General features: G+C 41.4%; 1 protein-coding gene across 4 annotated transcripts in view; it reads left to right on the forward strand.

Annotated features, from left to right (window-relative positions):
- The window catches only part of TPX2 (TPX2 microtubule nucleation factor), a 56465-nt gene extending 31247 nt beyond the window's left edge, over positions 1 to 25218 (forward strand). For 3 of the 4 annotated variants that reach the window (XM_008703232.2, XM_008703231.2, XM_040638130.1), the window contains exons 9-18: positions 939 to 1090; positions 2132 to 2300; positions 6004 to 6145; positions 7004 to 7220; positions 17135 to 17230; positions 18250 to 18426; positions 18817 to 18963; positions 21453 to 21564; positions 22227 to 22414; positions 24390 to 25218. In XM_008703232.2, coding sequence (XP_008701454.1) covers positions 939 to 1090; positions 2132 to 2300; positions 6004 to 6145; positions 7004 to 7220; positions 17135 to 17230; positions 18250 to 18426; positions 18817 to 18963; positions 21453 to 21564; positions 22227 to 22414; positions 24390 to 24500 — 1511 coding nt within the window. In that variant the 3' untranslated portion in view covers positions 24501 to 25218. The remainder of the gene's footprint in view (positions 1 to 938; positions 1091 to 2131; positions 2301 to 6003; positions 6146 to 7003; positions 7221 to 17134; positions 17231 to 18249; positions 18427 to 18816; positions 18964 to 21452; positions 21565 to 22226; positions 22415 to 24389) is intronic. The other variant, XM_040638131.1, reaches the window with a different exon arrangement.

A 25218-nucleotide genomic window follows, 5' to 3' on the forward strand; every position in this document is an offset into this window, starting at 1 on the left:
TTGAAAGAGGCCTTTTTCCGTGAGACCTTCCCTCATTTCTTCAAGTAAAATTAATTCCTCCCTCCTTTTTCTTCCTAATTCTTTTTCTTTGTATTAGAAAAAGAAGAGATTTGGATTGAGACAGAAGATAAAGCCATTGGGCAGGCCATTTTTTTGTTGTTTTCCTATTTTAATCCTAGACAGAGGAAAAGAAAGCTGAGCGAATCCAGTTGTAGCTACAGAGGAAAAGTAGTTCTGAGGGAGCCAAGGGGTCAGAGTTCTGCTTTGCTCTTAAATAGCGTTATTGTGGGGGCGCCTGGGTGGCTCAGTCGTTAAGCATCTGCCTTTGGCTCAGGGCGTGATCCCAGAGTCCTGGGATCGAGCCCCGCATCAGGCTCCTCCGCTGGGAGCCTGCTTCTTCCTCTCCCACTACCCCTTCTTGTGTTCCCTCTCTCGCTGTCTCTCTCTCTGACAAATAAATAAATACAATCTTAAAAAAAAATAAAAAAAGTAAAAAATAAATAACATTATTGTGGAGTCAAAGCTATAAAGCCCTGCTTACTGGGTTGAAAAAGCACCCCTGGAGTTTATAGGGTTTCCCTCTTTGACACGTTTAGTTAAGTATGCTTTTCAAGTCAATTCGTAGCTTATCTTGTCAAAAGAATTCCAGTTACAGTGTGTCTCCAGAACTATGATCACACCTGGGAAATGGGGTCTTCTTCCCTGGTGCCACCTCTTTGCAGTTTGCATCTGACCAAAGGTCCTCAAACCAATATCCTCAATGAATAAGGCCATATAATAGTGTCCCTGAGGACTGTTTCAAGTTTTGGGTGATGTGTAGAGAGTGAACAAAGTTAGATCCATGGTGATAGAAATACCAAAAGGACCAGATAAAGGAGATTTACAGGTATTTTCTATTCTTGGTGTTACCTATGTGTTTTACTCTGCTTCTCACTCAGGGCAACCTGTGAAGAAATCAGTGAGCCAGGTAACGAAATCAGTTGACTTCCACTTCCGCACAGATGAACGAATCAAACAACATCCTAAGAACCAGGAGGAATATAAGGAAGTGAACTTTACATCTGAACTGCGAAAGCATCCTCCATCTCCTGTAAGTTGATGGGCTCAGTGGATATGCTTGTTACTAATTCAGCAAGGATTTCAGGTGTAGTAGTTGTGGTCACTACTTCTAATAATATAATTGAGAGAAGCATGTTTTTGTGTTAAGATAGATCTGAATCCTCACTTTGCCCTGTTTGCTATGTGATCTTGGAGAAATCGCTATATTTTTCTGGGAAGCATCTTATGAAGTTGCTGTGAAAACTGAATTGACAATGTACATGAAGCACATAGAATTATGTGTGGCAAACTGTAGGTACCAGCCTGTTGCAGCTTGTGCTTTTACAAAATTCTTGAAAAATATCTTGTGTCTATAGAGTGTATAATATATGACAGGGCTTATGTGAATAATGGTCTTGGGGCAGACCACTCAAATCTAACAGAAACAGTAAGAATCCTAAGCAGAAATTCTAGTACTAAGAATTTCTACTGGCATTTGCAGTTGGCATCATCACTTGTTGAAATCAGTCTTTTGCAGTCTTAAACCCTGGGGTTGTGCTTCTTCCTTTGAGATGTCAGTCCTTAAAGAGTTTTGTTTCCAATCAGAGATCAGTTTTATGAAAATGAATCATCCAAGGACTAGGCTTCTTCATCTCTTAGTTTTGGGGAGGATGTCTGCAGAGATTCTGATTCAGGCAGCTACCTGGCCTGATCCAGACCCAGAACCCAAATCAGCTTTTTCTTAATGAGATTGGGGGTGAGGGCAATACCTTTGCAGCTTTTTTTTTCCCTTCTAATTCTCAGAACACTTGTTCTTGCTGGCTTTAAAACATTGATGTGCTTGGGAAAAATCACCTTATTTGCTATTGTAGAACAGACAATTTGTTAAGTGCTAGATCCTTTCTCCCTTTTTTAAAAAGATGGGAATAGACTAGTTTTAACCCTTGCTCAAGGACTGACAAATTTAAGAATAATAATCTTGGCTTCACCACAGGCCTTTTTTCTTTTGATCCTATGTGCTGAATATATGGTTTGTGGTAGATCTGAGCTCTTCCATAACACTTCATTTGGAAAACAACTTCTTTCTTTACAGGCCCGAGTGACTAAGGGATGCACCATTATTAAGCCTTTCAACCTGTCCCAAGGAAAGAAAAGAACATTTGATGAAACAGCTTCTACGTACGTGCCCCTTGCACAGCAGGTCGAAGCCTTTCATAAACGAACCCCTAACAGATATCACTTGAGGAGCAAAAAGGATGATAGTAAGTTTCATACCACTGTTATAGCCTCCCCTAGAATTCCCTTTGCTTATACAAATTTGTCTTTAGTTGAAATCCTAGCTTTTGAACTAAACTATGGCATGTGCCTGTATGCAGACAACGAATGTACCATTGAGCATCTCTGACTTTCCCCACCCCACCCTGGCTATCTGTCTGCTTATATCCATCAACCACCTTGATCCTCCTGATCAGTAATTGGCCAGGAATTATACCTTTGCCATGTGTCAAAGTGTCATGGTGCAGCTACTGACCTATAGAAAATGAAAGCATTCCATTCATTCAGGGTTGTGTGCTTTTGTTCAGCCATTCAACAAACTTTACCACTACAAACCAGGCACTGTTGGGTGTAGGGGGTATATCAGTGAATAAAATGGACTTGGTGCTACTCAGTATCAAGTTTCTAACTCAGTGAGAGAGATAAATAGATCATTACAAATTACGGTACGTGCTATGAATGTAGAGGGAGATGTAAGAGTCAAGACATGGGGGAGATAGGTAGAATATGTCTTTATCCTGAGAAGTCCCTGGCAGTGAAAGAAGTTGAAGATCCAGGGCAGAAAGGAGATAACCAGTGATTGATACCTGCATGGGCAGGTAGGGGAGGGATACTTAGCTCTCAGGTGGAGTGCATTCTTTGAAGGGAGGGTGGAAGAGAGAGAAATGGGTGTAAATGCTGGCAGGTTTGTAGGTTTGGGATGAACACATGAGAGGGTTCTAATCTAGCCTTTGTCTTTATGAAAATAATTACTGCAAGAAGGAAGGTAAGGAAGTTTGAGAAATGGAAGTGGTACAAAATAGTTGTCCAGAATATAGGACTAGCATAATGGATAAAGCAGAATTTGGTCATTTTGCATTTGAAGGTCTCAGTGTTTTCTGCTCTTGCATAGGCATTGTTTAGTGCTGTGTTAGGCAGTGAGGCAAGCTTCTTTAAGTATAGCATTCCTTAATATTGTTATTATGTTCCAGTAGTCATTTTGTCAAATTTTATGTTAGAAAAATAATGAAATTGTTTTTTTTATTCTAATGGAAATTTAAATATTAAACATGACTTTCCAAATAATATATGACTTTTAGAGTCTGATATGCCCTGCTTTTAGAATCTTGGTCCTGGCAAATAGAAAGAAAAATTATTTTCTGCAATTAAAAAAAAAAATTTAATTCCAGTATAGTAACATGTAGTGTTTTATTAGTTTCATGTGTACAATATAGTGATTCAACAATTTTATGCATTACTCAGTGCTCATCGTGATAAGAGTACTCTTAATCCCCTACACCTATTTCACCCGTCCCTCCACCTACCTCCCCTCTGGTAACCATCAGTTCTCTATAGTTAAGAATCTGTTTCTTTATTTGTCTTTTTCCCTTTTTTTTTTTTTTTAAAGATTTTATTTATTTATTCGACAGAGATAGAGACAGCCAGCGAGAGAGGGAACACAAGCAGGGGGAGTGGGAGAGGAAGAAGCAGGCTCATAGCGGAGGAGCCTGATGTGGGGCTCGATCCCAGAACGCCGGGATCACGCCCTGAGCCGAAGGCAGACGCTTAACCGCTGTGCCACCCAGGCGCCCCTCCTGTTTTGTTTTTTTAATTCCACATATGAGTGAAATCTATGGTATCTGTCTTTCTCTGACTGATTTATTTCACTTAGCATTATACTCTAGATCCAACTGTGCTGTTGCAAATGGCAAGATTTCCTTCTTTTTTATGGCTGAGTAATATTCCTGTGTGTGTGTGTATACACATATATATTATGTCTTCTTTATCCATTCATCTATTGATGGACCCTTGTTTTGTTTCCATAACTTGGCTATTGTAAATAACACTACCATAAACATAGGGGTGCACATATCTTTTTGAATTTGTGTTTTTGTATTCTTTGGGTAAATACCCAGTAGTGGAATTACTGGATCATATGGTAATTCTATTTTTAATATTCTGAGGAACCTCCATATTGTTTTCCACAGTGGCTGCACCAGTTTGCACTCCCACCATTTGCAAGTGTTCCTTTTTCTCCACATTCATGCCAGCACCTGTTTCTTATGTTTCATTCTGGATTTTTTTTTTTTTTTTAAGATTTATTTATTTATTTATTTATTTGAGAGAGAGAGGTAGAGAGAGAGACAGAACACGATCAGGGCAGGGGCAGAGGGAGAGGGAGAAGCAGATTCCCTGCTGAGCAGGGAGCCTGATGTGGGGCTCGATCCCAGGACCCCGGGATCATGACCTGAGCCAAAGGCAGACACCGAAGACTGAGCCATCTGGTGCCTCCTCTTATGTTGTTGATTCTAGCAATTCTGACACATGTGAGGTGATCTCATTGTGGTTTTGATTTGCATTTCCCTGATGATGAGTGATATTGAGCATTTTTCATGTGTCTGTTGGCCATCTGTGTGTCTTCTTTGGAGAAATGTCTGTTCATGTCTTCTGCCCATTTTCAAATTAGATTATTAGGGATTTTTTGGTGTTGAGTTGTATAAGTTTTTTATGTATTTTGACTACTAAGCCTTTATTGGATATGTTGTTTGCAAATATCTTCTCCCTTTCATAGGTTGTCTTTTAGTTTTGTTGTTTCCTTTGCTGTGCAGAATCTTTTTATTTTGATGTAGTCCCAATAGTTTATTTTTGCTTTTATTTCCCTTGCCTCAGGTGACATATCTGGAAAATGTTGCTGTGGCCGATGTTAGGAAATTACTGCCTGTGCTTTCTTCTAGGTTTTTGTGATTTCAGATCTGACATTTAGGTCCTTAATCCATTTTGAATTTATTTTTGTGTATGGTGTATTTTCTGCAATTTTTATTTAAAACTTTATATAGTTATAAATAATGGTTGTATGTATACTTGAAGACTGGCTTATTTCTAAAATAAATAGATTTGGTTTCTGTCTCCTGCTGTTATGTGATCAGATCTAAATTAGGGGATTCATTCTACATAATTATGAAAATTGATAAGGTTGCCCTGGTCAGGTGAATCAGTGTTTTCTATGAATGGTAGTGATGGTCTTAAGATTGATGCTTTGAGGGGCGCCTGGGTGGCTCAATCGGTTAAGCATCTGCCTTTGGCTCAGGTCATGATCCTGGGGTCCTGGGATCAAGCCTCGCATCGGGCTCCCTGCTCAGCAGGGAGCCTGCTTCTCCCTCTTCCTCTGCCTGCCACTCCCCCAGCTTGTGCACTCTCTTTCTCTCTCTGTCAAATAAATAAATAAATCTTTAAAAAAAATAAAAGTATTGATGCTTTGACATAGTTTTTTCACTTTCTCTATTTGACTTTCTGTGAGAGGTGGTCTTGATGTTTTGATGTAGATGCTTTTAGGGAATTCACAAAATTGAGAGTTATTACTTGATCTTTAGAAAGGCCTTATTTTAAAGCTAGAATAAGCAAAAATCTTATGTGTCAATAACAACCAAAATAGTTGGCATTATCAATAGAAAGGCAGTACATGCCGTGTAGTGATGAGTCCATCAGACACAAATGGATTTTAAGTTCAGAAAATGATAGTAGAGTTTACCCAAAGACGGCCTTCATCATACCCCTCAATAAAGAGTGCCTGGCGAGAAGGGACTGCATGTTTTGTCAGGTTGGCTGACATGAGCAGAGCTGAGTGTGGATGGCATCGCGGGCTGCCTAGCCGAGTCAGCACCTACAGTAAACAGGGTCTCGGAGAGCTAGGCCTGTGATCTTGTTTTACAGCTCTGTTACCCTCCAAATATGCTGTGGTCAAGATATCCAGAGACCCACAGACTCCTGTGTTGCAAACCAAACAGCGCACAAGGCCTGTGACCTGCAAAAGTGCGGCGGATCAGGAGGCAGAGGAGCTTGAGAAACTGCAACAGTAAGTTCCGTCAGGGGAGGAAGAGTTCCAAGTACCTGCTTTCTTTTCGGTTCTATAATGGGGATAGTTGCTGTTTTTCTTGCCATTGGAATTTATGGCATTTGAGTTACAGGCTCTCTACAGTCTGTGCCCCTGCCTGAATGATTAAGAGATTAGAAGTGGGAATATGGAGATATCCTGGAGTATAAACTGGTAAAAAACAAATGCTGAAGTTGGGGCGGGAGAAGTTAAGGCGTGTCCTCTGAGCTTCGTTTAGGTAGATCCCACTCTTTATGGCTACCCAAGGGCTCATTACAGCTATTATTGGTGGAGGAAAGTGGAACATAATGTGGTTGTTAGCTCTGGAGTTTGTCTCCTGTATTCTTTTTTTTTTTTTTTTTTTTTTTAAGATTTTATTTATTTGACAGAGAAAGACACAGTGAGAGAGGGAACACAAGCAGGGGGAGTGGGAGAGGGAGGAGCAGGCTTCCCGCTGAGCAGGGAGCCCCACGCGGGGCTTGATCCCAGGACCCTGGGACCATGACCTGAGCCGAAGGGAGACGCTCAACGACTGAGCCACCCAGGCGCCCCGTCTCCTGTATTCTGCTTTCATTCCTTTTTGTACTTCTTTTGAGGAGGGGCAGCTTCCTCTGGGGAAAGAAACCCTAATCTTTAAAGAGGTGGGAATGTTAGGACTGGCTCCTTTATTCTTTGCTCTTGAAGTAGAGAAATGGCTATGGAGAGAATTGAAATTTTGCTGTGCTTGGGTAATCGTAATAATTACTATTTTTCTGTTTTGGCCTACTTTGTTGTTTGTGTAGCTTTTATTTTATTAACAAAAATTTTTTTGTGGTTGTCATTTAAACTCTCATCTTACAGATACAAATTCAAAGCACGGGAGCTTGATCCCAGAATTCTTGAAGGTGGGCCCATCTTGCCCAAGAAACCACCTGTGAAGCCACCCACCCAGCCTATTGGCTTTGATTTGGAAATTGAGAAGAGAATCCAGGAGCGGGAGTCAAAGAAGAAATCAGAGGATGAACACTTTGAATTTCACTCCAGACCTTGCCCGACTAAAATCTTGGAAGATGTTGTGGTAAGAATGGTTGAGGCTCTGCATGCTGGCAGAAGCATCCTGCTTGTGACCAAATATCCACCCATTCACAAATGTTTGAGTAGATACTATGATCAGGGCATTGTATTAGGAGCTGTAGGTGATAAAAGAGACATAAATGGATTTTGCTTTTAGGAAACTTAAAGTCGAATAAGGGAGGCAACATATGTGTAAATAATATAAAATTAGACAGAAGTGTTCTAAGAGAGGTGACAGTTAACAGTACTATAGGAACTCAAAGGAGATAATGATTTCTTCAAGACGGAAGGTTTAGCGAATGCTTTGTGGAGGAGGGAGCATATGACCCGAGCCTTCACATCATCATCATCATGTGTTGTTACTATCCTAATAGCCAAAACTTTCACTATGTGCCAGGTAGGCTCCAAGCCCCTTCCTGTATTAACCCATTCATTTTGACCACAACGCCTTCAGGTGATTTACTGTAATTATCACCAGTTTCAGATGAAGCAGTTGAGGTGCAGAGAGGTTAAGAGTCATTCCTAGGACACTCAGCTAGTGAATGGTGGAATAAGGATAAGAATTCAGGCACTGTGGCTCCAGAGTTCATGATCTTAACACTTCGTTAGGTTGCCTCTCCATTATATGGTAGAATTTGGACTTGTAGAAATGCAAGTGAAATGGACTGGCAGAGCATTCCAGGCAGTGGAAGTAACATAAAAGCCTGAAGGTGGGAAATATGGTAGGGGGGTTACTGGAAAGTGGGTGGAGTCAGTTAAGCTGGAAAAATGAAGTATATCAAGAGGACCAAGTAGAAACTAGATCAGAGAAGTGGGTTGTAGTGTGCTGGTGGGCTTATAGTTAGGATTTTAGAGAAAATATACAATTAGGAAGAGATGCCACAGTCAAAGAACAAGTAATAGAGTTCATCTACGTAAATGCAAAGGTGGGTTTTAGATAATTTCTGTGCAGATGGGGAAATATTCTCTTCCTGCATTGGACTGATTTATGTCCAGGTACTAAGAATTCTGTTTTCCTGTTTTCTTTCTTTTTGCTCGTCCTTTTGAGTCACCGTGGTTTTAAATGAAACTGTGCACCAATATATTACCTTGGACTGTGTAGTTTTGTTTACTCTATTTTCTTAGCACTAAGTCAGAAGCAATCCAAAGTTATATTTTCCCGGCTTTAAAAACGCATCATAATGCTTAGAAATAGTTATTCCCCTCTTCCCACCCCTTGTCTTCTTTCAACTGAGAGCTTTCGGCATATGAGACCACTTTTCTTTTTTTTTTTTTTAAAGATTTTATTTATTTATTTGTTGGAGAGAGAGCATGAGCACAAGCAGGGGGAGTGGCAGGCAGAGGGAGAAGCAGGCTCCCTGCGAAGCAAGGAGCCTGATAAGGGACTCAGTCCTAGGACCTTGGAATCATGACCTGAGCCAAAGGCAGCGCTTAATGGACTGAGCCACCTAGGTGTCCCCCCCCCTTTTTTTTAAAGATTTTATTTATTCAGAGGCATCTGGGTGTCTCAGCCTGTTAAGCAGCTGCCTTCTTCTTTTTTTTTTTTTTAAAGATTTTATTTATTTATTCGACAGAGATAGAGACAGCCAGCGAGAGAGGGAACACAAGGAGGGGGAGTGGGAGAGGAAGAAGCAGGCTCCCAGGGGAGGAGCCTGATGTGGGGCTCGATCCCATAAGGCCGGGATCACGCCCTGAGCCGAAGGCAGACGCTTAACCACTGTGCCACCCAGGCGCCCCAAGCAGCTGCCTTCTGCTCAGGTCATGATCCCAGGGTTCTGGGATCAAGCCCCGCATCGGGCTCCCTGCTGGGCGGGGAGCCTGCCTCTCCCTCTCTCCCCCCACTGCCCTGCTCATACTCTCTCTTGCTATCTCTCTCTCTCTCTCTCTCAAATAAATCAAATCTTATAAAAAAAAAGAAAGATTTTATTTATTCATTTGGCAGACACTTAACTGAGCCATAAGGCAGGCACTTAACTGACTGAGCCACCCAGGCACCCCTGACTTTATATATTCTCAGAATCAACTCATTTTTAAAGTAATTTTAAAGGGAACATTTAAATCACTATGTAAATGGAAAACCAGTACTTTTTGCCATGAATAGCAATAGTAATAGCCAATATATAGAGCTTATTATGTGCCAAGTTTTAGTCTAAGCTCTTCAATTTGTATAATAACTTATTTAATTCTCATAATAACTCTATGAGGTAAATACTATAGGTCTTATTATCAGTCTGTTTTACAGTTAGGCAATACAGAGATTAAATAACTTGCCCAAGATCATGAATTAACCAATGGGAGAGCTGGGATAGATACTAGGTAGTATGGTTTCAGGGTCTGTGCTCTTATATTAAAATAGAAGGTACCTTTTTAAATAGAAAGGTCTTAGGAAATATGTGACTATTAAAAAAAGTAGTCTGCATCCCACCTAACATCCTCTTCCATATTATCCGTCTTACCTGAACTTTGTTTTTAGAAATGCTGATTTAGGAAATGGGGCTGGCAGTTTTCCTTTGGACATGCTAGGGTGAAGTGGTGCCTGTGGAAGGGTCCCTAGAGTTCAGTAAGAGTTTAGTTAAGTGAGATCTTAGAGTAGCCTTGTACCAGGTTGTGCCTTGTGGAGAATTCTGAATAAGCAGTCAGCAATGCACTAGGTAAGTAAGTAAGATGCAACTGAATTGACGTGGTGTGCTCCAGGGAAGTGTTTGCCAAATCCAGCTGCTTCTCAGAATCCTCTGAGGATCCTATTACATAAACAGATTCCTGGGCCCCACCCCTGGGGTTTTGATTTGTTATGTGCAGCATAGATTAGAGAGAGCCCCAGTGAGAACTTAGTGTCTGACACACAGTAAGCAGTCATGTTGTTAATAGTAATAACTGTCATTTTATCGCATGCTTACCTCATTCCGAGTGTTCTATGTAGATTATCGTACTTCTTGAAACAATTCTTAAGAGATAGGTTTTATTTTTAGCCCTATTTTTTAGTTGAGGAAGAGACATTAGGAGGTATCTAGTATGCAGAACCAGGATTTGAACCCATCATCTCCTCGAGCACTATATTATTTTACCCCACAGTATCAACTTACTGTTGTTTATTTGCAAACTCCGTTTTTGCATTTGACATTGGCTGTTTGTAGTTCTCCCTTCTAAAATTTCCAGGAATTTCACTTCAACTATTGGTTTCTAGAGAAGCAAAGCATAAGAGACTTTAGGTGTATTCTCTCTCACCCTCTTCATTTTTTGGAAAGGGAGGCTTTGAAACGGGAATGTGGCTTGCTCATAGAACCATTTTTAAAAATTGGAGGCAGAATTGAGATTCTGTCCTGTTACTTCTAGTTCTGGACTCTTCTAGCAGAACAGAGGAGCCTGCTTCCCAGAGCCCAAGTGCAGCTTGTCTGTTTGTCACTGTTGCTCTTCATCCATGTCCCTCTGGTGCTGAAGCTCTTTCCACGTGTCCTTACGGTATTTCTTGTGCTCTTCAACTTGTGGTTGATAGGTGGCAAGGAGACAACGGGGCTGATGAGAGATGGGCTTGGGCAGCAGTGGGCCATGAGGCAGAGATGAAAAAAGGGCTCTTGGGGCAGAGGTGGAGTGATGAAAAGCTTGAGCTCAAGGGTGTGAAATGTGAACTTGGTGCCGACATCTAGCGGGGAGCTGGGGCACCACAGAGGTAGGTGTGGTGTCGGTGAGGCCAGTGAGTAATTTTAGCAGCGATATTTTAGGGATGACTTGGGGAGACCAGCAGACTTTTTTTTTTTCCCATACGCCGTGAGATAACATTGCTTCACAGTAATTTCCTAACTGATCTTGTCCCGGGACATTTGGCGGCATATCCTGCCATAAGGAGAAGTGTTCACCCCTGACACTCCCTTCCCCATCCTGGGCTGCTTTCCCTAAATGTGCCATCTGCCCACACATTGCCCACTTCTAACCACATATCACTTCTTTAGAGCTATCTTCCTGGAGCTTCCCATTAGGAGCTTCCCCCCATTATCCTTGAGCTGCACGTTCTGCTAGGTTTCTTCAGAGCACTTTTGAAAATCAGGGAATACCTGATTTGTTACCTTTTCGTTGTTCTTTTCCTCCACTAGAATGTGAGCTCCCTGAAAGCAGGGACTGTGTTTATCTGTCTTACTCACTTTTATATCCCCTGCACCTAATATTGCTGCAGAAGCACTCTGATGTTGGATAATTGAGTGAGTACAGTACCAGCTGAAATGCGCCGGCCTAGGCTGTGTTAGGTACTGGGAATTCAAAGGTGGGGGAAAACACAGCCCTCGTCCTCAAAGTTTTCACAGTTTGGTAGAGCAGATTGATATGTAAACACATAAGGATAGTACTGTCAATCAACATATGTTCATGGAACTAATTACTACTTCTTGTAGGTCCTGTGGAGAATGCAAAGGAATGTAAATGGTGACATTCCTGCCCTCAAGGAGCTTACAACTAGGAAAACTTAAAATAGCAAAACAAGAAGCCACCTGTTTTTAGAAACCCAATATTCATTTTTTAAATTTTTATCTAAAAACAAATTATTTATTTATTTATTTATTTATTTATTTATTTATTTATTTAGAGCCAGTGAGCATGACCAGAGGGAGGGGTAGAGGGAGACAGAATCTCAAGCAGACTCTGTGCTGAGTGTGGAGCGCGACATGGGGCTCAGTCTCACGACCCTGAGATCATGACCTGAGCCGAAATCAAGAGTCTGGCATTTAACCAGCTGAGCCACCCAGGTGCCCCTGGTTTTTTAAATTTCTGATTGAGCCTCCAGTTAGTGTTGATTGCGGAAGAGATGGGGTGTGGGTGGGTCGTTCCTGCAGATTTGATGTTCATAAATCACCTCTTCCTCTTCCCCAATTAGTGAGGATTGAGCGCACTCATAGCTCTTTGGTGGCTTATTTATTAGAGATTTCCCTTGCTCTTTTAAAATGCAGATCTCTGCCGGGTGGATGCAGAGAGGGGAAGAAAGGGAAAGAGGGANTATTTTAGAGCTAAATGAATCATCAGGTATTTATTTCTAATACTTTATTTTATGAGAAGAAATGAGCTGGGTGGCTCAGTTAAGTGTCTGACTTTGGCTTAGGTCATGATCTCAGAGTCCTGGAACCAGATTCTGCGTTGGGCTCCACACTCAGCAGGGAGTCTGCTTCTCCTTCTCTTGCCCCCAACCACTTGCACTCTGTCTCTCTCAAATTAATAAAATCTTAAAAAATAAAACCAAACCGGGGCGCCTGGGTGGCTCAGTTGGCTAAGCATCTGCCTTTGGCTCAGGTCATGATGTCAGGGTCCTGGGATCGAGCCCCCATGTCGGGCTCCCAGTGCAGTAGGGAGTCTGCTTCTCTCCTTCTGCTGCTCCCCCTGCTTCTGCTCTCTCGCTCACGCTCTCTCTCTCAAATAAATAAAATCTTAAAAAACAAAAACCCAAGGCCTAGAAGTCTCTCTAATGTGCCCCAAGTTATGCAGATTAGAATCAGAGCAAGGGCTAGAACCAACCTCTGAGCCTTGCTTCATGTTCTTCCCACTCCCACATGCCCTGAATATGCTTGAGCAAGAGGCTGGCGGCCACCTGTAGAACAACAGGCTCTTGTTGTTTTATGGTAAGCATTATTTGAACACCCATTTCACGGACTTTTGTCACTCTCAGTACAATTTCTGCTGTATGGGATTTCACTGTTCCTAGTGATCCTGGCTTTCTTTAGAAAACAGCTTCCACAGCAGAATGAGCATTCTCTTTACAGTGGTCATCTTAGCAGGGTATAAATTCTTTTCAATGACTGATACTATATAATGCATTTTGGGAAAGCCACTTATCTTGGACCCTCTGGCACACAGTCTTGGATCTCTTCAGCAGTGGCAAATGTTCATATTTTAAAGATTAATTTGCTTTTAAGAGCTAATCTAAATCATTTGGAACTAAAACTAAGTAGTCCAGGATAATAGAGCTGGAAATAGTTTTGCTAATTAAAAGTAAATATTGAGGGGCGCCTGGGTGGCGCAGTCGTTAAGCGTCTGCCTTCGGCTCAGGGCGTGATCCCGGCGTTCTGGGATCGAGTCCCACATCGGGCTCCTTTGCTGGGAGCCTGCTTCTTTCTCTCCCACTCCACCTGCTGTGCTCCCTCTCTCGCTGGCTGTCTCTGTCAAATAAATAAATAGAATCTTTAAAAAAAAAAAAAAAAAAGTAAATATTGAGCGACTACCTTGCATTGCTTAAAAATTAGCTTTGAAGGCCACTCCAAGAAAAACATTCCAAACATTTTTTTTAAAGATTTTATTTATTTATTTAAAAGAGAGAGAGAGCACAAGCACGGGGGAGTGGTCAGGCAGAGGAAGAAGCAGGCTTCCCGCTGAACAGGGAGCCCGGTGTGGGGCTCCATCCCAGGACCCTGGGATCATGACCTGAGCCGAAGGCAGACGCCCAACTGACTGAGCCACCCAGGCACCCCTCCAAACATGTTTTAAGGAGAAGTCTCTCTCCCAAGGTATAAAGTAGATTCCAAGAGTCCAAGGTATAAATTCCGTTATTCATTTTTACTATATGTATTCAATGAATTTACTGAATGCCGTACACTTGCCAGGTCTTTGTGAGGTACTAGGGATAAATGGAACAACAGTCCCCACTCTCGAAGGCTAGCGGGAGTTGAACATCTAAATACACAAGTGCTGTGAAGTTTTATACAAAACTTCTGTACTGTCATAGAACTATATACAGGGAAAGGGGGTCATTTCGTAGGTTCTGGGAGTGGAGCGATCAATGGAAAGCCTTTATAAAAGAAGAGATGCTTCAGTGGAGGCTTGAAAAGAAGGCTTAGGTGCTTCCAAGCAGCTGGGACATTTCAGAGAGAACACAAACAAAGGTATTCAGAGAACCAGCGTTAACATTTTGGCAACTGCCAGTGGTTCGTAGCGGTTGGAGGGTGAGCCTCCTCCAAGGGAAAGGCAAGAGGTAAGGCTGGAGAGTCAGGCAGGGCTGCATATTATGAAGCACCTTGTACTTCATGGCAAGGAATTTGTTATACTATTGTAGGTAGCATAGGAGCCATTAAAGAACTTTAAGTCAGGAAGTTATGTGATCCGATGTGTCTTAGGCAAATAATTCTCACTATATATAGAAGATGGATTGGAGGAATTAGATGAGAAGCTGAAAGAATATTACAAGGCTAGTGGAATGGTGCAGGCAATCGGTGGTGTGGCCTGTGTATGGTGGTAAAGAGGTGGAGAGGAAGCAGAATAGAGGGCAGAGGGAGGCAACATACACATGTGAATGTAACAAATAAGGGTTTGATTTTATCATTTTATTTTATTTTTTCATCATGATAAGTGTACTCTTTAACCCCCATCCCCTATTTCTCCCATCCCACCACCAGCCTCACCCCTCACTCCTCCCAGTAACCATCAGTTTGTTCTCTGTAGTTAAGAGTCTGTTTCTTGGATTCTCTCTCTTTTTTCCTTTGCTCATTTGTTTTTTAAATTATACGTATGAGTGAAATCATATGGTATTTGTCTGTCTTTGACTGACTGATTTTGTTTAGCACTCTACTGTCCAGCTCCATCCAATGTTGTTGTAAATGGCTTTTTGTAATGGCTGAATAATATGCCATTGGTATTGGGGTGTGTGTGTGTGTGTGTGTATACACGTATACACACATATGTATACACACACACACACGCACACGCACCACATCTTTTTTAGCCATTTATCAGTGGATACTTGGGCTGCTTCCATGGTTTGGCTGTTGTAAATAATGTTGCAGTTTTTATTTTTATCTTTTTTAAATTGATCTGGTCTTAACACTTCATTCAAAAAAGCCCAAGAGATACCATTTTGTAGTTAGGATTAATTGCCAGATTTGTGATAGAGTATAAATTCTATGAGAATCAGAAAGTGCTTATGGAACAACTTTCTAAAATGTGTTAGTCTTAAATGATGTGCACAATATGGTACAGGTAACTCAGCCTGCAAGGATTTAAAATGTTGGCAGTGTTTTGGAATCATGAAGGGAAAAATCTTCAGAGTACTTGAATGTATGAGAATTATGGAATATAGAAAATTAATTGCTTCCCTTAATCTCCTCTCAAAGAGGTATGGTGAGAGTTAACAGCTGTTCTTCCCAGATTTTATTTTCTATGCTTAAGTTATATATATAATTAATTCTATTTCAGCAACTTGTCACTCTCCCCTCAATATTATGAACACTGTCATATGTCAGTAATAAAGAGTTACTTAATTCTTTTTCATGGCTGTATAATATTCTTTTGCATGGGTGCTCAACAATTTAAAAAAGGATTTAACTGATCCTTTCTTGATAAATAATTGAATTATTTGCAATTTTTATTCTTTTACAAAATATATTGAAATAATACTAAAAACAAAAACTAAACTAGAGATCAAATACTAGAGGTGGAATATTGGATGAAAGAGTATGACCATTTAAAAATTTAATAGGTAATCCCCCCCATCAAATAAATAAATAAAATATATTTTTTAAAGATTTTATTTATTCATTTGACAGAGAGAGAGACAGCCAGCAAGAGAGGGAACACAAGCAGTGGGAGTGGGAGAGGAAGAAGCAGGCTCCCAGCGGAGCAGGGATCCTGATGTGGGGCTCGATCCCAGGATCCTGGGATCACGCCCTGAGCCAAAGGCAGACACTTAACGACTGAGCCATCCAGGCGCCCCATAAATAAAATCTTTAAAAAAAAAAAAAGGTGGGGGGCGCCTGGGTGGCACAGCGGTTAAGCGTCTGCCTTCGGCTCAGGGCGTGATCCCGGCGTTATGGGATCGAGCCCCACATCAGGCTCCTCCGCTATGAGCCTGCTTCTTCCTCTCCCACTCCCCCTGCTTGTGTTCCCTCTCTCGCTGGCTGTCTCTATCTCTGTCTAATAAATAAATAAAATCTTTAAAAAAAAAAAAAAAAAGGTGGGGGTGCCTGACTGACTTAGTCGGTTAAGTGTCTGTTTTCGGCTCAGGTTGTTGCTCTCTCACGTGCATGCTCTCTCTCTCCTTGTCAAATAAATAAAATCTTAAGAAAAATTTAATAGGTAATTCCCAAAGGTTGTACCAATTTATGACCTGTATTCTTACCCAACTGTATGTGAGTGCTGACTTCTGTTTCGTGCATGCCAACACTGGTATTAGTCAGTCTTTCTAATATTACTCAATCTTATAGGTGAAGAATAACCTGATTAATTTATATTTTTAAAAATTATTGAGATCAAGTCTCTTGTGTATCTTTGTGAACTGCTTGTTCTTGTTCTTTGTCTATTTGTTTGGCAGAAGGAAATTTAACTAGCTCTTGCCCAATACTTTTTTCCTTTTGCATTTTGAGGGTGATTTTTTTTCTTTTTAAGATTTTCTTTTTAAGTAATCTCTACACCCAACATGGGGCTCATGCAGGCAACCATGGGATCAGGACTCACGTGCTGTACCAACTGAGTCAGCCAGGCGCCCTGAGGGTGGTGTTTTCGAACATAAGTTCTCTTGTAGATTTGTATGAGGAATAGGATCAAGAAAATGGACAGTATCTATTCTGAGCCTAGATACATTTGGAAGCCTTTTTTGACTTTTGTTTTTGAGGGATTAGAGTATAGTAAGGGAGAGAAACAATAAAATATCGGCAATAAAATAAACAATAAAATAAATAAAAAATTAGTTTGTTTTCTGTTGTGGTGTTTTTCATAAGCACCAAAAAAGATTGTGATGAATCCTGTTTTTACTGAATATAGTACTCTAGCCATGCCCTTGTTCTTTGCTGCTCTTCCGACTCGGGGCTCAATCCTGTGATCTTGGGATCGTGCCCTGAGCTAAAAGCAGACGATTAACCGACTGAGCCACCCAACCACCCCAGAGGGATTTGATCTTATCACACAGCCTAGTAGAGATTGTTCTGGGACGTTAATTGAATTGCTTACTCCTTGCAGGGTGTTCCTGAAAAGAAAGTACTTCCAGTCACTGTCCCCAAGTCACCGGCATTTGCCTTGAAGAACAGAATCCGAATGCCCACCAAAGAAGATGAGGTGATTCCCTGGGATAGAGAGAGTTTTCTTCCTTTATCTTTTTTATCAATTTAAGCATTCCTCTTTCTTAAGCTTAATGGAATTCAAAGGCAGTCACTCTTATCTGGAGTTGTCTTTAACAGTGGGTATGAACATTTGATTATCTTTTTTGCTTCCCCAAGAGCCAAGTAGTTGGTAAGGGTATGAATCTTTTGGCTTTCAGTAGTGACTGGTTATGCAACTTTTTGGACCCTTGTCCATTTCTATAGCATTGAAAAGCAGCCTGTCATAATTGGATCAAAAGTTGACAAGCCCTGTATTTTATTTTGCCTAAGTTTTTGTCACCATTCAGTGAGGGATTTTTAAAACCACACTGAGCAGTTATATCCGCCCTGTCTGATCTCCACTAAGCCAAGGGTGGCTAAGGTGACTGTATGGTGATGGTTCATGAAATTGGAATATGTAGCTGTCATTGATCAGGCTAGTTTCTTGTTACATCTCCCATTTTTATCTATAAATATCCAGAGTTAGGGTAATTTTATAGCAGATCTCAAGCATAAACCTTTTTATAGGTTCATTTGAAACTAAAATACACTGTAATCTTATGTTACCAGCTTGAACCCAAACAACTTACTTGGTCCTATTCTGGGTTTGGCAACCATTAACTGCCAGTCACATGTTTTAGTGGAGTCTGGAGGCTGGGTCAAAGAAGAGGCCAAGGTATATGCTTAGTACCTCTCCTCTCCATTTGGTTCACACTGTTTGATCTCTTTTCATTTTTACAATCTTCCTGTGAAAAAATTTAGATCCTTTAAGAGTAATTGTGTTTGTCCTTTATCAAATGCTTTCACACTGGTCTCACCCCTGTGAAGTGGTAGGTGACTTAGGTATTATCCCTCTTTGGTAGAAAAGGAAGCAAAGACACCTAGGAGGTTGAGTGACCTGCCTTAATTAATGATTTCTCTCAAATACTATCTTCTGACACCACATTCTGAGGAGGTGAGAAAGAACTCGTGTCTAAACTACAGTTTCTCCCTTAGGAAGAGGAGGAGCCGGTAGTGATAAGAGCTCAACCTGTGCCACATTATGGGGTGCCTTTTAAGCCCCAAATCCCAGAGGCAAGAACTGTGGAAATATGCCCTTTCTCTTTTGATTCTCGAGACAAAGAACGTCAGTTACAGAAGGAGAAGAAAATAAAAGAACTGCAGAAAGGGGAGGTAGGTGTTTCCATTTCTGCAAGTAGCATAATACTATTCTTTGATCTGTCACAGATAATCTTTTATGTTGCACTTTTAGCTATAAAATCACTGACTGACTTTGATCCCTCTAAGAACCTTATGAAGTATAAATAGGGCAAGTTTTTAATAACCCTTCTGGTACAAGGAGATTAAGGGACTTGCCTGTGATCGTGTTGCCAGTTATTGGCAATATTGGGAGGATAACCCAGATTTCCTCTTGAGTCCCTTACTGTTTCTGCTATACATACCATGCTGCTTAGAAAACTGCCTTTCCTGTATTTCAGATTCATCCAGATGTTCTGGAGCAGCTCTTGCTTTCTGGCTAGAGAGACCTTAGGATCTCAAATCTTATGTTTTCTTTTCTGTTAGGTGCCCAAGTTTAAGGCACTTCCTTTGCCTCATTTTGACACCGTTAACCTGCCAGAGAAGAAGGTGAAGAACACAACTCAGATTGAGCCTTTCTGCCTGGAGACTGACAGAAGAGGTGCTCTGAAGGCACAGACTTGGAAGCATCAGGTGGGGCATGGGGAGAGGAGCTAAAATGTTCCTTGCTTCATTGTTGGTTTGTTAGAATAGGTAGACCCACTACACTGAAATTCATCTGAGAACTAACATACTGGATTATTTGAGGGACTCTCACTCTAAATCAGGGATCAGCAGACTTTCTATAAAAGACCAGATAGTGGGGCACCTGGGTGGCCCAGTTGGTTAAGCTTCCAACTCTTGATTTTGGCTTAAGTCATGTTCTCCGGGTCCTGGGATTGAGCCCCACATCAGGCTCCCCGCTCAGCAGGGAGTCTGCTCGTCTCCCTCTCCCATTGTCCCTGCCCCAGCTTGCGTGCTCTCTCTCTCTCTCTCATAAATAAATAAATCTTTAAAAAGAAATAAATAAGTAAAAGACCAGATAGTAAATATTTTAGATTTTGTAGGTTACATGTGGTCTCTGTCACATATTCTGTGTGTGTGTGTGTGTGTGTGTGTGTGTTTGTGTTTCAACCCTTTGAAAATGTGAAAACCAGGCTTAGCTCAAGGGCTATACAAAAAGGATTACAAGCTGGATTTGGCCTGCAGGCTGAAGTTTGCTGACCTCCGCTCCAAGTGATCATCTGGGGAATGTGAGAACTGACAAGCTCTTTTTGCATCAGGAGTTTAAGATCTCATCTATTCCATCTATTAGATTTGTTCATTACGTGTCCACTCCCTTCTGTTGGTACTTTGATAAGAAACAGTATCACCATAGATCCTCAGTATGGTATGCTGTTTTCTCAACATAGTGTGCTCTTTGCTCTTTGTAGATAACAGGTGATTAAAAACAATTAATTGGTTGTTGGTTGGTATGATTCGGATCTAATTCTGCCCTATTTGGAAAAAAATTCCCCTGAATCCCTAAGTTTGTCAGTGTTTTTATATCATCACTTATCCTGGGCTCTGTCCAAAAGGAGCTCTGGGCTAATCTTTCTAGGAAGTCAAGAAATGTGATTGCTTACATAACTGCACATAGCTTCCTTGTTGGTGGTGTTCCCTAGGAAAATTTAGGACTGTTGGTTTGGAAGTGGTAGTTAATTCTCTTTCCAGGACCGTGATACAAAATGTCTGTGTGGGGTATTTCCTATAATTAAATTTTTTTAAAAGGTTTTCAAACATACACAAAAGTAGAAAGGATAGTATAAGGATCTTCTTCCATGAACCTGTCACTTGGTTCTATAATGATCAAAACATGGAAAATCTTATTTCATCTGCATTTCTACCTACTTAACCTCTATACTGGATATTTCTACCAACAAAGGATTACTTTGAAGGAAATTCTAGGTATCACCTCATTTCATCTAAAAACAGCAAGTAATGATAAGTATGTATCTTTATATCTTCAGTATGTATCTTTAAAAATACAAGTATAGGGGCGCCTGGGTGGCACAGCGGTTAAGCGTCTGCCTTTGGCTCAGGGCATGATCCCGGCGTTATGGGATCGAGCCCCTCATTAGGCTCCTCCGCTAGGAGCCTGCTTCTTCCTCTCCCACTCCCCCTGCTTGTGTTCCCTCTCTCGCTGGCTGTCTCTATCCTGTCGAATAAATAAATAAAATCTTTAAAAAAAATAAAAATAAAAATACAAGTATAAAAAAAAACCCGTAATACTATCACACATAAAAAAAATTAATAGTAATCCCTTAATAGTGACAAATAGTGTTCTTATATCTCCAAATCTCTCATAATTTTTTTAGACAGTTGAATTGTTGAAATCAGGATCCAAATAAGACCCACATACTGCATTTGTTTGGTAAATCTCTAAACCCCTTTTTCTCTACAGACTCTTCTACTTACATATTACTTGTAGAGTAAACTGGCTTGTTTGTCCTATAAATTTTCCACAGTCCCGATTTTGGTCATTGTATTCCCATGGTGTTATTTAATATCTTCCTGTACCTTCTGTATTTCCTATAAATGAGTAGTTAAATCTAGAGGCTTGTTAAATTCTGGTTAGATTTGGGGCACCTGAGTGGCTCAGTTGGTTAAGCATTTGCTTTTGGCTCAGGTCATGATCTCAGGGTCTTGGGATTGAGCCCCATGTTGGGCTCCCTGCTCAGCGGGGAGTCTGCTTCTCCCTCTCCTTCTGCCTGTCCTCCCCGCTCCCCTCCCCATCCCACTCATGCTCTCTCTCTCTCTCTCTCAAATAAATGAAATCTTAAAAAAAAATTCTGGTTAGATTATCTGGGGGATTGGAAGGGAGAATACTTTATAGATGTTCCCATCCAAGGGCTATAATGTCTACATGTTTATTTTTGTGTTCAGATAGGCCTTAAAAGTACCTTAAAGATATTTTCCAGTTCTCAGTGGATTCAGAGGTTGTCAGTCTGATCTACTCAGTGTAAAGGGGGTTTTAACTAGGTGGAGATGAAGTCATCTGCCTTTATTGATGAAGCTCTTAGAAACATTAGTTCTTGAGCCACTGAGGCAGCAGTCATGGAGAGTTGTGCTGTTGCTTATCTAACAGACTTTCTTTCTAATAGCTGGAGGAAGAGCTGAAACAGCAGAGAGAAGCAGCTTGCTTCAAGGCTCGTCCAAACACCGTCATCTCCCAGGAGCCCTTTGTTCCCAAGAAAGAGAAGAAATCCGTTGCTGGTAGTATTATATGTACCCTTGGGGAATCAGGGGAGAATTGTCAGACTTCCCAGGGGGGATGCTGGGACTCAGTATCAGCTCTGTCAGCCAGAGCATTTGCCTTTAGAGGATCTAGTTCTCTTCTTAGACCGGGTTTTTTGTCTTTGTTGAACCATGTACCTGTGTTGAGTTTGAAGTGTATGTTGGGGCCAGATTCATAGAACAAGAGCCTGGGCAAAGGCAGCTGGCATTTCAACAGCAGTTATTGGCTTTACTTTACAAAGGGTAGTAAGTGAGGGAGGAAAAGCCAGGAATTCTTTCTGGAGTTCTCCATGAAGCAAGCCTTAGGTATAAACGTTTGATTCCTTAAGCACTGGGTAAGGTGTCAGAAAACTGGATTCTCCTCCTACATCTGTTTTAGAATCACTATGTAGTTTTGAGCAAGCTATTTCATCTGTGTGGGTCTTACTTTTCTCCTAATTAGATGGTTTCCAGGAGCCCTTCCAACTGTTAAAATTCTAGGACTTTTTGTATGTGGTGTGTTCTACCTTTCTGCTAACAGGCCTTCCCTAGAGCTTAGCCTTTCTGTTGCCCTGCGTGTCCGTGCCACTTGCTGCATCCAGGGGGCTATGTTTATGCAGGTCCTGCTTGTGCACCAATACTCTCTCTGTTTCTGTACTCAGAGGGCCTCTCTGGTTCTCTAGTTCAGGAACCTTTTCAGCTGGCCACCGAGAAGAGAGCCAAGGAGCGGCAGGAGCTGGAAAAGAGAATGGCTGAGGTAGAAGCTCAGAAAGTCCAGCAGTTGGAGGAGGCCAGGCACCAGGAGGAAGAGCAGCAGAGGGAGGAGCTGGCCAGGCTACGGAAAGAACTGGTAACTGGGCAGCATGAGCACTCACTAGCCCACGGTTATCTCTATTTTGTTTTCTCTGTACCTTGCTTTGTTCCCGAAAGGATCTAAGGTAGCCTACCAGGACATATCAAAGATGAGTGACGGTGGAAAATCACACAAACCAAGAACAAAATTGTGATGTGAACAATGTTGAAGATGTGCACATTGTGACCCATGTGTCTGCCAAGTTTGCGCCATAACTTTGGCTCTTTTTAGAAACGAACTGTTGGTTACAAAACTCACAGTGTTCATGAGATACAAACAAGCTAGTTGTTAAAAAAAAAAAAAAAGTACATTTAGTCTTGATACAGAATTCAGACAGAATTTCTTCCAGGGGTCTTGATAAGGAGGGTGTGCTGTGGTAGAACATGCGCAGTGAGGCTCTCCTAGGACTTGTTTATTTATCTAACTTATTTATTATTTCCTTTCGACTTACGAAAACCAAAGTGGTTTTACAGTTAGACAAGGATACATAGGTAGGGAAGGACATGGGAATTATGTGGCAACTGTATTTTCGTTTTCCTCTTAATAATTGACTCAAATTCCTTGGGGTTATAACACATATTGGTCTATGTGACCCTCCATGCTAACACTAGCGTAATGATTTAGATATTAAGTTATGCAGAAAGAAAGCTTAATTCACATTAAGAACTTTTTCACTTGGAAGGCAGCAAGGTGCATTAACTGCATTATTGAGCAAAGAGAGTTTCAGATGGAACTTCATGTGATTGATAAAAGAATTATTATATAAATACATAAGTTGTTGCAGTTTTGTCTAAAAAGGCGAGGCCAGCTGCTGATACAGCTGTTGGCAGAGATGACGGTGGCCTCAAGAAGGTCTGGGGACAAACTATTAAAGGGACTAGTTTCCTGGCAAAATCCAAGCTGCCATTTGCTGATTGGATAAAGAAATGATAAAAAATGATCCCCACTCTAGATATGCTCACAAAACTAGTCTTTTTTCCAGCCTGAAGTTCTTTGATTTTTCAACGCTTGGTACTGCTTCTTGGGTTTGTCCCCGTCATAGAGGTGCTACTTACAGTGATTCTCAGTATAGGCTGATGTCAGCATCCTTTTTTTTTTTTTTTTTAAGATTATTTATTTATTTATTTGACAGACAGAGAGAGACAGCCAGCGAGAGAAGGAACACAAGCAGGGGGAGTGGGAGAGGAAGAAGCAGGCTCCCAGCAGAGCAGGGAGCCCGATGCGGGGCTCGATCCCAGGACCCCGGAATCATGCCCTGAGCTGAAGGCAGACGCTTAACGACTGAGCCACCCAGGCGCCCCTGATGTCAGCATCCTAAAGCACATTTCCGTTAATGCTAGTTAGCTCTCGACTAACCTGACTTGATTCAGGATTGTTTTAGACTGCCCAGAAGGAAGGGTGGCCTTCTCCCAGCAACCCTTCCTGGTTATTGTTTTTGTTTGTTTGTCCATGGTTTTGGTGAATATTAAGACTCAAGCTTAAGACTGTACTCTGGGAGATTTATTTTTTAACATATAGTGTATTATTAGTTTCAGAGGTAGAGTTCAGTGATTCATCAGTCTTATATAACACCCAGTGCTCATTACATCACGTGCCCTCCTTAATGTCCATCACCCAGTTATCCCAGTCCCCCACTCCCCACTCTGACAGATTCTTAACATGTATCTCTTTTCTGCTGCGATTGTGTACAGCCCTGTTAAACCTAGTAATAAACAATCAAGTTGGAGTTAGTCTTGATGTTCTTTAGTGCAAGCTGAGGGACCCCCAAGACCTGAATAAAAACCTACTTGGGCTCCAAAGCTCACGTGCTTTTCTATTATGCTGTGTTGCGTTCCTCCCCACCCTTTGGATCGTGACTTGGATTTATAAGACTATACAAACATTTTCTCAGGAAGAAAAAAAATAAAAACAGCTATACTCAGTACTTTTCTAACATCCTGATCAGTGGTAATTATCTTCCCTTGCTCTGCAGGTGCACAAGGCAAATCCAATACGCAAGTACCAGGGTGTGGAAGTAAAGTCCAGTGACCAGCCTCTGACTGTGCCCGTTTCTCCCAAGTTCTCCACTCGATTCCACTGCTAACCTCAGCCGTGAGCTGCAGACACCACCTGGGAGCAGGAACTGCTCTTTTCATCAAACCAGGAGCCTTCTTTCCTTGTCACCAGGGCATGGGGAGAACCCGTCTTTCTAGACTTTTACCTGCTCATGCCTAACAGAGCGTACCTGACAAGTGTGGACTCCAGTTTTGTTGAGAATTGTTTTCCTACATTATTGAGGCCAATAATGAGACTCAACTGATGCATGTCTCCCTCTGACTTCATGTAGTTACTTCCTTTGAACCATCAGTTGACCTTTAATATGAGTCTTAACTCTGACTAGAGTTTAAAGTCTCTGTATCAGCACAGTATACTTTCTATTGCCTCTTTGCCCCCTCCCCCTTTTTTTCTATTTTAATCAGAAAATAAAGATAGTTAAATACTAAGATAGGATTTAAGTCATGGCTTACCTGAGGAACAGTCAGTATATCAGATTCTTTCCTCATCTCTGCACAAAATGAATTTAGAGTTAAGGAGCCTGTCTCTACGAGGGTGGAAGCCTCATTAACTGCACAACCACAAGGAAGACCGCGGACCCACGGGGAGCCTCATAGCAGCCACCGGCAAGTTTTGGGGCAGAACTGCTGTTAAGGCACATTCTTCCCTTGTCAATGCTGATAATAACAGGGAATGCTGCGCAGTACACGTTTTAAGTCCTCTGATAAACTGGAGCGGAATAAATATGTTGGTCTTCCCCTCCCTGA

Source organism: Ursus maritimus, unplaced genomic scaffold, assembly GCF_017311325.1.
Source record: "Ursus maritimus isolate PB19 unplaced genomic scaffold, ASM1731132v1 scaffold_22, whole genome shotgun sequence".
NCBI lineage: Eukaryota > Metazoa > Chordata > Mammalia > Carnivora > Ursidae > Ursus > Ursus maritimus.